At 38.7% G+C, this 13929-nt stretch overlaps 2 protein-coding genes across 2 annotated transcripts in view; one reads left to right on the top strand and one right to left on the bottom strand.

Annotated features, from left to right (window-relative positions):
* LOC134851192 (hydrocephalus-inducing protein-like) overlaps nt 1-13929 on the top strand; it is a gene marked incomplete in the record, with an annotated part of 215673 nt that overhangs the window by 181060 nt on the left and 20684 nt on the right. Inside the window, 4 exon segments of the mRNA XM_063867161.1 lie at nt 1833-1974; nt 2249-2414; nt 2954-3101; nt 3660-3867. Of these exon segments, the coding sequence (XP_063723231.1) occupies nt 1833-1974; nt 2249-2414; nt 2954-3101; nt 3660-3867 (664 nt within the window).
* LOC134851273 (nose resistant to fluoxetine protein 6-like) lies at nt 5244-10143 on the bottom strand. The gene is made up of 5 exons (XM_063867280.1): nt 9699-10143; nt 9360-9551; nt 8490-9002; nt 8119-8294; nt 5244-5882 (listed from the first exon to the last, which is right to left on the bottom strand). Exons 1-5 carry the CDS (start codon nt 10141-10143, stop codon nt 5244-5246), a joined length of 1965 nt encoding a protein of 654 aa, XP_063723350.1.

The following is a 13929-nucleotide window of genomic DNA, read 5'->3' as shown; positions in this document are numbered from 1 at the left end:
AGTACCAATTGTTTGAATCAAAGTGAAACTTACTTGAAAGGGATTCAGAACCATATTATCGGTAAATATCAAAGCTTTAATTGCGAAAAATTTTGCGAACCAAAACAAATTTACATGCACGCTGCTAAATGCGTTTTAGATTTGAACAGAAATGACCCTCCTTGCCGATAGTCTAGACTTTGATATGAACTTGAAAACGAATCCGACCGACTTGATTCAAATGATCCTTAAAGCTTCCTTTATGATCCTTTCCCAAAACGGATTAGATTTTCTCAAAACTGAACTTGATCTTGAAACAATTCCTGCCAATAAAAGATTAATTGGCTGAATTTAAATGAAATATGGAATGAGAACTGGTATTTTTTCTTTTTTGTAAATTGGTGCCCACTCGAGGCGTTACAGAAGTTCAGTTTTTGGACGGAAGCGTCTTTTTGCAAAATATGGAATGAGAACTGGTATTTTTTCTTTTTTGTAAATTGGTGCCCACTCGAGGCGTTATAGAAATAAAGTTTTTGGATGGAAGCGTCTTTTTGCAAAAAAGGAATGAGAACTGGTATTTTTTTATTTTTTGTAAATTGGTGCGCACTCGAGGCGTTATAGAAATTAAGTTTTTGGACGGAAGCGTCTTTTTGCAAATTTGCAATCACTTTCCATATACTGGGATGAGATCCACTGAAGTATGACTGTATGGCATAATGCCAGCCATCTACAGCAATTGTTGTTCTGGCCAAACCCGATGAAGCCGCATCCCTTTGATTCCATAATGAAGGGGGAATAGGACTTCCCGATTCGGGACGAGACTTTTTATGTAGTTAAATCCACAATAAAGGCAAAGCTCGTCAACTTTTGCTATTTTTCCGACTCTTTTATGGCGCAATTTTTTTTGAGATGCTTGAGGCATCAAGTGAATTAAGATTAGCTTTTCAGGCCTCAATTAGTACACTTCATTGGACTACTCCTGTACTTATAAAAACGACCTAATTTGAAACAAATTATTGTCATTAAAAGGGGTTTAAATTGTGTGGGGTATCTTGTTACGGGGTTATAATATTGGGGGTGTAAACATAGGGGGTTAAATATCGTGGGGTTAAAGAGTGGGACACCCTAGGCTCAATATTGTTAGGCAAATACCATATAATTAAAATTTCAAAAAGAAAAAAATCATTTTTTTGTGCACAAAATTTAGATATTAGTTATCCTCATAGCTTATTGTCAGGCCAAACATCAAAACAAAAACTTAATTGAAAAGCGTACGTTACTTCTAAGCGTAATTGAAAAGCGTATTTATTTCCTCTTTTTTTTCTATTGTTTGATAGTCTTCAAAATTTGAACCTAATCTGTGTATAATCTGTATAAAATAAGTACACAAAAATGTAAATAAAAATCGATTCAAATCGACTTTGTTATTACTCAATCCGTAGGAAATTGAAAGCAAAAAATGTTGACAAAAAAAGATTTAAAACAATTTAGAATCGATTGAAATTGATTTTTAAGATACTTTTTTGTATTGAATTAAATCGATTTTAAATCCATTCAAATCGATATGCTTAAGAACCGCTACATTATCTGTATAAAATCGATTGCAATCCATCTCTTGCTAGTCTTCTGCTCGAATTCGCCAATAGCGGATTTAGGGGGTTTATTGGACGACCCCTGGCCTATCAAAGAGACCCAAAAATTAATTATTTATCTGGACTCATGTCACCTTTGAGTTTTTTTAAAAGGACAAGACAAACTAGATCACGATGATGTGATGATGACTAATAAATAGGCTAATAAACTCGTCTTCGCTGATTTCCCCTGTAGTTTGTAACATAAAATGCGTGTTTCAGATCGTTCCGTGTGATCAACCCCACGAAGCACCCCTTCTTCTTCTCGTGGAGTCAGTCGCTCTCTGAGACCGAAACAGTCTCGTCCAATGAGTTCAAGTGTCTGAAGAAGTCAGGACAGATTTTAGTCGGAAAAGCAATAGATGTTAGTATCTGTGTCGATATATTGAAATAAGCAAATGACAAATAAAAACACAAATAATGAATAAAAACATGGTAAATTGCAAAATAGCTCCATTAAATGCAAGCAAAGCACGCGACACACAAAATCAAACTATATACAAGAACGCGCTGGAGTTTGAATAGAAATACCTGGATCTCATAGTTCAAAGCGGCCTCAAGGATATGCGAAGAGTCCTCTTAAATGCTGTTTTTTTTGCGCTATAGGAAATTTTGGACAATTTAAATTTGTGTTTCAGGCGTTGTTCGAGTTCAAAGGGCGCAAGTTGGGCTCGTTCGAGACTTTTTGGACGTTCCAGATTCCCAAACTAGGAATTGAAGTGCCATTCTTGCTAGTTGGACATGTTTCGGAGCCATCAGTAACACTCGATAGAAACCACGTGAACTTCAAGAGCCTCCTCATTGGTCAGTGTCATAGCCAATCAGATTGAAAATGTCTAATGAAAAAAACTATCAACAAAAAGTTTATTATATTCTGGTGTATTCAACCCCCTATTTTTTATTCATTTATGACTCTAGCAATAATTAATGAAATGTTAGCATCATCCTTAGTGGTTACAGGTATAAGGGTATAAGTTTGCAAGCTCTTGTCGAAAAGGCAATTACTGCTTTATAGGTAGTTAGCAACAAATTTTCAGTTCGACACATTGAATTTGAAAAAAAAAATCAAATTTTTGAGGTCCAGTTTATCAAAAAAAAAATCTTTGGAAATTAAACGGCAGTGATGGCCAGTTGACTTTGACTTTGACCAGGAAAACGAAAAAGCCCAATAGAAAGCGATTGATGTCCTAATACCATATTTTTCAAACTGTAAATAATTTATTTGACCCTAATCTATTTTATGGTATTATATGGCGGTATTGATGGATAAAATATCGACAGAACGACGTGATAAAACATGTATTTAAATAAAAAAGTAACGAACAAACTTTGTTTTGATTCAGGTGCTTACTCGGAGGAGACGGTGTACGTGGTGAATCACGAAGACGAGTCGTACAAAGTGACAGCTGACGAGGCCTCACTCATTGAACCAGACACAGGAGAGAGCGTACAGGTCACTCCAAGGGCATTCACATTGGAACCCAAGTCAAGGTCAGTGGTTTAAAACTTTCTACCATAGTCGCTAATCAATACTCGGCTTATAATGATAATAAATTGTTTTACAAGCTCTTGTAAGTTTTACAACTTAGTTTTAAGCCTGAGAGCTTGTTGTTGTAGACTATATGGTCAGATTTCAAACGTCTCTGAATTGACTTAAAAATAATAAAATGAGCATACGATTTTTGATAGCTTATCTGACATATAGGGTTCTTTGTAATGCCTTCTTATTCTGAACCTAAGTTTTGTAGTTTCTGCTTCTGACTTTTGTAATAAATTTGAGACAACTGAATTTTCAAGAAAAACATTTTCATTTCTGTAGGGCTTTTTCATTCCAAAATTTCGAAGATAATTTTCACTTTTTAAAGTCGACTCCACTTCTGAGTTATATATTTGTTCTATAAACTGAAATATTTTTAAAACTTCAATAGACAGAACATTTCAACTTCATAAAGGCGGCATAGAGATTCAACAATGATCTTGAAATTATCATGTTTTTTCAAAATTTTAGCAAAGATGTTGAAGTTATGAAATTTTTCTTTGTTACTTCAGAACTGCTGTGAAGCTTCGTTTCTACGCACGACTGGAGAAAGAAGTGAGCTTCAACGTCCTCCTTCAAGTCCAGTTCAAGTCCATGCCTCTCAAGGTTAATCTGAAGGCAGTTGGCTATGGCATGGACTCACAGCTGTTCTACATCGAGGGAGAGAACGAAAAAATGGAACTGAGTCACTCGCAGATCAACGAAATCGACTTCGGAGAGGTAAATGTTATCCTGAAATCTTTTTGTATTAAAGATTTTTTTTGTCTCAAGCAGCTCGGAGGGTTTCTTGCTATTAAAGTTGGAGGGTTTCTATTGTGTTTAAATTTAAAATAAAAACAAGAAAAAATTAAGTTCATTTGTTCAGCAAATCTTGTTCACCAGTTTCAGTTTTGCTGAACAAATTTTTAAAATCTGAATATCCAACATTTATAACCTTTCGTGAATACTGCAACAATTGACACTGACTCTGACAAATTTATTTTTCACTCTTGTTCTAATTGAGTTTCAAAAAACGAGTATTCAAAGGTTTTACCCCGTCTCGATATCAAGGTTTTGCACCTTTTAATTGCAGTCCCAATCACGTCTGAATTGATTTCGATTTAAAACATCGCTCGAACTAGTGTGACTTGTATCTGTGAACTGAAACTTGCGTGAAAACAAAACACAGCGAATCCAAATTGCCTCCTCATTGTTGGTTATTAGAGCCATTTATCGATTACTTGCCAATTGGCATGAAAAAAAATTACCCAAATAGCGTGAATACCATACAAATGTTGCAATAATACATTTTTCCAGATCAAAATTTCACTGATTATGGATGAAAAGCATCTAATTTGTCAATTCAATTATTGACTGACACTATCTTGTAAACATATTTCAGATCATAGTTTGTCATCATTTTTTTTCAGGAACAAATCTTAAAGTTTCTTCGCGCTCAAATTTGATCTTTGTTTGACACCCGTTTTCTCTAATTGGGATAGATTTATCAAAAGAAAAGTATCAACCATAAAATAATTTTGAAGTTTTAGGAGGTTTAAATTGATTGATATATATTTATCACTTCCCATACGCCTGTGTGAGCCCCGTTGGCCCAAAAGTAGCAACCGTACACCGAGACTGAGCCGGCCATTATTTGCCAATATTTGCCGAAATTGGAATGTTGAGAAATGTTTTAAAAGCTGTAATTTTTTCATCGGTTCTCCTGAGTTCACCATTTTTTCCAATTGTTTGTTCACTGAGTTCTTCAATTTCCGCCGTTGTCTGTAAATGTTGTGGAACTCGTCATGTAAAATCTATTTAGATATACATAAAATATGTGATGATTTACAATCCCGTCATGTGATCATGTGCTTGGATTCTAAATGTTTTTTTTTTACTTTAAAGTTTTTTATTTGAAATGGGGTCTTGGGACGGTTTTAACACAATGAAATTTGGGGTTCAACTTGGAAATTTTGGGGATGTACTTGATTGCTAGTCATAACCAAAACTTTTTTATTTATTTAAAATTTCAAGTTAATAAGACGACTTCCAGACTAATAAAAAACGGCAACAGTGTTGACTTTGAATGGTCTCGCAGTCAGTTTTTTTTTAAACTTTTACTTGACCCCCAATAGCACTTTCTCCATCTGGATGAAAGGGGTCTCAATAATACAGCTGCAAACTAAAGCCACACAGTTAATACACATAAGCATCCCACTGGCATATAGAATGTAGTTGAAGGTAGTGAACCGGATCGGCTGTTCCAAAGTCTGCACAAACAGTTGGAGAAGGACAAAGTGTATTATATAAGTTGTGTAGTTAACTTTAGCAAATGAAGACCAGATTTTGGCGCCTAGAATATCGTTGATGACTCCGCCGTAACCTAAAGAGCAATTGAGTATAATGACACAGATGAAATATGCCCACATAAGACGCATAGTCGCATTGTAGACTGCCACTTCCCATACGCCTGTGTGAGCCCCGTTGGCCCAAAAGTAGCAACCGTACACCGAGACTGAGCCGGCCATTAATCCAGACACCCAGGTGCCAGTGATGATTAGTAATCTGACATGGAACGGGATCTTTTCGAGATGGTCGCTCATCGCTTTCTTGTCATAAAGTGCGATCCCTAGCAAAAGTCCTACTCCGTACGCCTGGAAGCGACAGTAAGAGGAGAAGTATGTCTTTATTGTCCACGGGCCAAACATATCGAAGGTAACAGAAGCAGTTTCATATCTGGCGAGAATAGGGAAGCCCTGAAATTATGAAACGATTTAAAAAATTAAAATATAAAACTTTTAGTGATGGGATGTGGACAATTAATTGAGATCAGTTTTCTAACTAATTTTCCAGGAAATCATTTAGCTGTTCTATCGCAAGCAGGACAAACCAAATTGTCAATTAAACTGCGATAGCCGCTTGCTGTGCAAGTAGCGCCGAATGTTCCGGCTTCAAAAACAAAAAACTAAAAAAAAAAACATTTTCTTTAAAGGAGTTGATGAATGTAGTTCAGGCTCTTAGATAGATCATTATGATTTTTTGTTTTTTTTTTTTTCAGAAAAGTCTAAAATTTTTCGAGGCTCAAATTTACTCTTTCGAGATTTAATTTTTGATTTTGTTTTTAAATTCTGTTCATTTCTTTGTGAAACAGAAGACAAACTCAGCTATGGTACAGCAAAAATGTAAAGGTAACGAAAAACGTGATCAACATCTAGTTTCGAAATGAATTTTTTTCCCGATTATCCAGCGCTATGAACAAATTACTGGTTGATCCATTTTCCCCAAATTGGGTTAATTTTGACGAAAAGTGTCAATCATAAACTAGTCAAGAAATTCAAAGAGCTTTAAGGCTTTCTATTTTTTTTGAAATTCGAAAGTTTTTTTTTATCATTTTCTTCCGTTCATTGACTCTGTTTTGACTGTCTGTTGGCTATGTCTTATTAATTGTGTCGTTTTTTGTTCAAAAAAAATAAACAAGGTTTCTTATCAAACAATTTACTGGAAATACGCTAGGAGAACTTAAAAAAAAAACAAATTTTACTGAAGAAAATTTCACGGCTTAATGTAAATTATTGGAATTATACTCTTATAAGACCTCGCTCGCTTACCAAAACATACCCGAAGAACAACCTAAAGCGGAAAAAAAACCAAAAATGTTGCAAATTTAAATCTATTAGAATGTATCAGACTAGTTTTGAAAAAAAAATGCCAAGACAATAGAATGTGAATTTAGCATCGGAAAAAATTACCAAGTGGTAACAAAGCTGAAAACACAACACTTTAGCAGAAACCGTTTCAGCCGGAAAAATCGACAATACTTAAGACTTATAAAAAGTTAACAAGTACCCCTCGCCTTCAAAACACACTGATTAAATTTCATCTGCTCTTTAAATGAAAGAAAATGAGGCCAATAAGCCGATATAGTATAGGAAGACTCCTTTTAGGCCGAAAAAGAAAAATAAAAAGGCGGGAAAAAAATTGTTATGTCGCCCTCAAAACACACTAGCACATCAAATTTTTTTCGCTTATCGAAAGACGCAATATGTGGCCATGAAGGTGATTTAATATAAGCCGAAACCTATCAAGAGGAAAAAAGGAAGAAAAAAACGAAAACCAATTTTTTGCCATGAAAATCTATAATTTCTATTCAGAATTTTCGAGTTTTGTACAATTTAGAAGGGCGCATAGAAAATACGTTTCCATTGAAACAACTCAGAAATACGACACTAAGCTGACGAAATAGAAGCAGATAAATGATAGGCCGGCAATTATTTTGAAACGGAATACTTACCGTTTGAAAAAAAATAGGTCCTGTCTGATTCGAATCCAGGACCTAAGCAGTTGCAGGCGTATTCGTTACATCAGACCAAGTGCGCCGGAGACGCAAACAAGATTTTGATTTCCTTAAGAACTCAACCTAACTCAACAATTTCTATTTTTGATCTTTCTGTGAACAAAGTTATTTGCAGGAAAAAACTCTAGTACCCTATTGCAATACCCTTGCGATGTGGGTAATGGTGTTCGAAAAAAAATTTGTGAAATAATTTTTTTGAAATTTTTTCAACGGTTTATTAAAATAACCATTTTTTGGAGTTTTTTTTGCCCTCTTAGTCAACAAAAAGCAATTGTGTCGTAAACTATCCGAAGCTTTGAACTTATCTTACTTGAAATTTTTAAGTGATAATACTTTTTACAAACAATTTTTTCGCCTGTTTTTGTGTTTATAATTGAGCGGTCATGGTTTTAAAGTGTAATGGAGTTTTTATTGATTGTGGTTAGTGTTCAAAATTTTGGTGTTTTTGAAAACTAGGAAATAAGTTTTTCAAATCGTCACTTTTTTTTATTTTGTCAACAAACACTATTTCTTAGGAACAAGTTCTTGTATCGCAATAGGCGCGAAGCTCCGTTTCACCTTTTTGTTTATTTTTTTTCATCGTTATTGTCAAATTTACTGAATAATATCGAAACAAATGTTGCAAATCATACACTCACAGAGTTAGCTGGAGGCACTTTATTCCAACCAGATCCCAATATGACAGTCAGGGTGCTGATGGCGATGACCGTGGAAATGGCAACTGCTCCGAATAGTCTCTTTCTCATGGTCAGTAATACAAACATAGGTGATATGAGGTAGAACTGCATGTAATTGGAGACATACCAAGTCCAATCTAAAACCAAAAAGCACGGTTAAATTCGCAATATCTGTCTTATGCATTATTGATGACTGGGGAACTGGAACAATCAAATTTATACTTTTAGTAGTAAAATTGAAAAAAGAGTTGCCCTATTATTATCACCGTATATCGAACTGCTTCAAAATTGTTTCCAAACTCATTTTCATAGTGCTCAAGTATAAGTTGTACCCATGCAGGCGATGTTAGGATTATCCACCAGATTGTTGTAGAAAAATGCAGTAGAGAGCCAGTTTGATCTCTTGCACCTAGCTGCAAAGGGCATACTGGGATCCTCGTTTTGGAAAATTGGACTGTAAAATAGGGGAGCCAGGTTAGGATAGATCCCGGCTACAAAGAGGATTGTGAGCAGGAGAGTTGGCCAGAGTCGTATCAAACGATGCACGTAGAACCAACACCAGAAAACCCCCTGAGGCTTATTTGCGCTCTTCAGCTTATCCATGGATCTCAGGGTTCCTAGCATGACTAGGCATGCGCCCATGACGAAGAAAGTATCGACAGACGAGAATCCGTTTGCGATTGTCTGGAATAGCAGGTTTTTGCTTCTGTCGATGACGTAGATTACGTTGTCCACGATTGTGAGCCAGAGCAGCAAAAGGTGAGAGATGATTACCCAGCCCAGACTCATCACTCGCATCCCATTTAACACATCCAGCTGGTCTGGGTTCGGCACCTTCGGAGTTTCTGAAAAAGCTAACCATTTTCTAGAAACTTTTTCTCCGTCAAAGAGTCGAGCTGTATATCAAAAGATATGCACATGTCGCTGATGATATCTACTTTTTTTTGCTGCCGGTAACTTTTTTCAGAAATAATCAAGATTTATTGAAAACTTTTGACGCTCTTTTTGCATTTCTGTCAGATATTAGGCAAATTTAAGTCTAATACACCCTGTTTGCCTAATATTTGACCTTCATTGGATTTCAGCAGAGTTCACTAAAGAACCAGAAGGGATTATCTGGTTCTCGAGTGGGCACTGCTGAAAACCGAAGTGCAACAGGTGAAAAATCATGAAAACAAAAAATTTTCGAAGCCTCAACTCACCCAAGATTTTGCAGAAGTTGGCGTAGAAGTCGAAGCTCATAAGAATCCTGATCGCAAGTGGATCTCTCCGCTGCTGATACTGCGGCAGCTCTTTTGAGTTTGTATGGTCAGTTTCCTCTTGAACTGTTGTGACTGTTGGCGGTGTGACGTCATACGTCGCCTGATTGTCACTCTTCAGGCTCTCGTATTTTGCTGAAACCGTTCGCTGATAACGTTTTAGTCATAAAAGTTACCGAACTTTATGATACTAATTAGTTTAAAAACGTGATTATATCTCTGATTGGTTTATTTCTCTCAATACCAATCAAACCAGTTCACAAGTGTTTGAATGCATCTAACCTTTGGCTCTCAAGAAGGTGCCTCTTAGAGTTGCGCAGAAGACTACAGAAAGAATAAGGCCATAGACTAGAACTGCAACTACAAAGCCGACATCTGCGTTGAATTTTTTTCTGGCAAGGACAACTGTGCTGCTGTTTCCAAATATAAATGATACTTCTTCGGCCGAGCAAGAAGAAGGATTACACATTCCCAGACTGAACCCATAAAATTTCACAATAAACATCTCAGTGTCTGGAAAAGGTCTGACTGCAATTCCAGTCAAACCATTCTTTGCATTGTAACACTCCTCGGATTGGCCTGGAAAGGTCACATGACCTTCAAGGATCCCAGTTCCAGGCACTGCGTAGGAATCCCAAAACTTAAACACATCCCCCTGCGAGTAGCTGAGGATCAACTGCCAGTCTTGGATCCAGACGACGCCGCCTTCCAGTGGTGGATCCGACATCTTGGGCCTCACCAAGATGCAAATGGCGTCAAGCCCCCCCCTCCCATTGGGTCGGGAGAAGCTCAGAAGTCTCCGGGTTTTCGGTTACGGAGCGTCTGAAGCCGGCCAGGCTGCTCCGTCTGCTCATCCTTATACTACTACTCCGCTCCGGCATTAATCCAAACCCTGGTCCAGGGCCTTACTTTTGCTCCCCTTGCTCTTTCCGCATCAAACGCACCCAGCCCAGTGTCTGGTGCCACATCTGTGGTTACATTCACCTTAAATGTAGTGGTCTTACCCCCTTTAACCAACACCACCCTGACTACTATTGCCCTACCTGTACCTCTACCTACATTTTACCTCCCCCAGGCACCAGGTCCTCTAACTTGACCACCCCCAACTCCCAAACTTGTTCAACTTCCCTAACCGCCCCCCAACCCCACCTCCCTAACCCCCCTCCCCCTCCCACCCTTCCCACCTCCTCGAATAATAATTCCTCCTCCCAAAATCGCGCAAATCGTAATCGTGTAAATAGTGTAAAAAACTCAAGTTCAAACAACCATTTTAATCATACTGCTGTTAATAATGTAAATAGTTCACCACACCCCGCCAAAGGCCTTTTAAAAATCCTTCAATTTAATTGCAACGGTATCTCCGCAAAAGCACCCGAAATTGCTGCTTTCTTATCTCAAAATCAAATTCATATTGCTGTCTTCCAAGAAACTAAATTAAGAAAGAAATCTCGAAACCCCTCACTTGGCTCACACTACACTTTAATTAGAAAAGATCGAGAAAAAGAAGGGGGCGGTCTTCTCATAGCCATACATGAGTCGATACAATACGAAGAAATAAATATTAACAACGATGGAACACTAGAGGCTATGGGCAAATCAGTGGTAGCCAGTTCATCCAAGCTTCGTATTTATAATTTCTACATCCCCCCTCGCTCGAGCTGTCCCCCTGGTTACTCTGCGTCCCTTACCGAACTACTTGAACCTGGGGACGCCTTAGTACTCGGGGATGCCAACGCATATTTACAACTATGGAACTCCAACATCGAGGAAGATCAACGCGGCTCTGTACTTAGCAATGAAATAACCGAATCCACCTTTGCACCATTAAATGATGACACACAAACCAGAGTCCCTTTTAACTCAGAAAACCAACTCTCGTCACCAGATATTTCCCTCGCATCCCAATCGCTCTTACTCTCCACATCATGGACCCCAATTAAATCCCTAGGATCAGATCACCTACCCATTCTTCTAGAACTACCCTTGGATGATTTTATAAATTTTTCACCTAAAAGGACTTTTATAAATTTTTTAAAAGCAGATTGGATCAAATTCACAGAGGAAATTGAGGAGGGTTTCTTTTCAGCGGTTCCACCTTCCGGAGTTGCCGCCGGAGAGAAATTCTTGAGGGACCTGGTGCTCAGGGCAGCACGCCACCACATCCCCGCTGGCCGTATTCGCCACTTCACTCCCTCTCTTTCCCCCGAGTCCACTGCCCTTGCCGCCGAAAGAGATTTAAGCCGACAACAAAATCTCCCCCCAGAAGTCATATCCCAACTGAACTGTAGACTCATGAAACAGACAGCAAAGGACAAAGAAAATAAATGGCGAGAATTCCTCCGGACTTGCGACTACCGCACTGGTGCCAGAAAGTTCTGGAAAGTGGTACGCTCCTTAAATGGATCTAAGCCCGTGGCAGGAAGACACCCCATTACTTTTGGTTCTAAACCCATACACTCACCTCGTGATATTACCAGCTCTTTTAACAAACAATTCACCAATGCCAGACCCCACGCCTCTGACAAACTCCTTCGTATAACGAGAAGAAAAATTGCCAAACTACCGCTGTCAGACAGCCCAATTTTTACCCCTGAAAATACTAAACAAGCCATTGCAGACAGCAAACCATCGCGAGCGCTAGGTCCCGACGGCCTTTGTAATATACATCTTAAACATCTCGGCCCACTTGCTACTCAATACTTAACATACCTTTTTAATATCTCTTTGTCCGAAAACATTATCCCTCAAATTTGGAAAAATTCAAAAATTGCACCGCTTCCAAAGCCCGCTTTCAATTGTTATGTCCATGATGCACCGCCACCTCCCGATAATGTAAACCTTGTTTCGTATGCAGACGATTTCCACCCCTTCGCAAGCAGTTCCAATATTGATATCGCCTCAAACTCCATCAATAGCTACCTAAAAAGGCTCTACGATTTTTTCACCTCACGCAAACTAAGTTTCGCGTCCTCTAAAAGATCAGTTACACTTTTCTCCTCTTATAACAAAGAATTTAATAAAACACTTAGTGTTCTTTTAAATAACGAGGCGCAACCCCTAAACAAAAATCCAACAATCTTAGGGGTGACATTTGATCCAACACTTTGTTTTGCCACTCACTGCAAACAATCCGCTGAAAAGGCCAGACGCAGGATCGGAATCCTGAAGGCATTAGCAGGATCAACCTGGGGTCACTCCAAAGAAACCCTCCTCCTAACTTTTAAAGCTTTAATTCGCCCCATACTTGACTATGCAGTCCCCGCATGGTCCCACGCATCAAGTAACACCTCCATAAATTGCCTGCAGGTTGCCCAAAACCAATCCCTTCGCGTTGTTACTGGATCAAATCTAATGAGTTCCACTGCCCACCTGCACAGTGAATCTGAAATCCTAGCGGTCAAAGACCACCATACCCTTCTGTCATCTCAATTTTTTATCTCTACCTATCGTTCCCACCATCCCATTAATTTTATACATTCACATCCCCCTCCTCCCCGTCTACTTCGCCCCTCAATTATAAGCTGCTTCAAAGAAGACACCCAGAAAATTTTAACCGACTTTTCAGTCTACGCAAACCACCCTCTAGTTCTGGACGACCGAGACGAAGTCTCCACTTTTATTTTTAACTACTACAAACCAATTTTAAAAGACAACCAACCTCCCTTGTAACCAATTTCCTAGCCGAAACCCCTCCGTCTAAAGTTATTTGTATCCCTCCCCCAAAGATTGGCCCCTCTGAAAAATCTCTCCCACGTCCCACGCGCTGTAAGCTCTCCCAACTCCGGTCTGGCTACAGCCGGCTCCTTAACACTTACCTATCCCGCCTCGACAGCTCCATCTCCCACCTTTGCCCAACCTGTTCCCTTGCCCCCCACACAAAATGTCACCTTTTCAACTGCTCCCAAAACCCCTCCCCACTCACCCCAGCAGACCTGTGGCTTCGGCCGGTAGAGGTTGCTAAGTTCCTTGACCTGGAGACAGAAGAGCCCAACCCGACCCGCGTGGGCTAACAACAACAACAACAACTGCCAGTCTTCATAGCACTGACTGGCATTGTGTAGTTCTCGAAGGTTTTCAAACACCTTTGGGTTTGCCTGCAAATAGAAAGGCAAGTCTTGTAAATGCTCTGGCAAGGTTTGATCCGACCGGTTTTTGGTAGATACCCACTGAATTTTGTCTTTCAACATTCGAACATAGTTTTCGAAGCATAAACTGGGTGAAAGCAGAGCAAGCAGCACTGTTATGAAAAATATTGGAAATACCATTTCAAAACAACTTCTTGTTAATAACGGAAGCCAGTTATGAACGGAGCAAATGAATGAATATAATCATGTAGGAATAAAATGTTCGCTTAAACTGCTCAATCAAAGGATCAAAAACCTGTGGGATATTTTGTCGTTATGAAACTTAAAAACTTTTGATTAACAAATTCAGAAATCCAAGAGTGAATATATACTGAAACAATCTGAATGAATCTCACTTCGTGGTCGTTTTTTTATTAATAGAGAGAAAA

This window comes from Symsagittifera roscoffensis, chromosome 7 (assembly GCF_963678635.1).
Source record: "Symsagittifera roscoffensis chromosome 7, txSymRosc1.1, whole genome shotgun sequence".
Lineage (NCBI taxonomy): Eukaryota > Metazoa > Xenacoelomorpha > Acoela > Convolutidae > Symsagittifera > Symsagittifera roscoffensis.
Note: the sequence above shows the minus strand (reverse complement) of the source record. Positions and strands in the feature narration are given on the sequence as shown.

Excerpts from the sequence above, each read along its gene's own strand:
- LOC134851273 (XM_063867280.1), bottom strand. The coding sequence starts at position 10,143 with ATGTCGGATCCACCACTGGAAGGCGGCGTCGTCTGGATCCAAGACTGG. Across the intron at positions 9,003-9,359 it reads CAACTTCTGCAAAATCTTGG|AAACTCCGAAGGTGCCGAAC; the intron begins GTGAGTTGAGGC and ends TAGCTTTTTCAG. Across the intron at positions 8,295-8,489 it reads TCCTAACATCGCCTGCATGG|ATTGGACTTGGTATGTCTCC; the intron begins GTACAACTTATA and ends TTTTGGTTTTAG.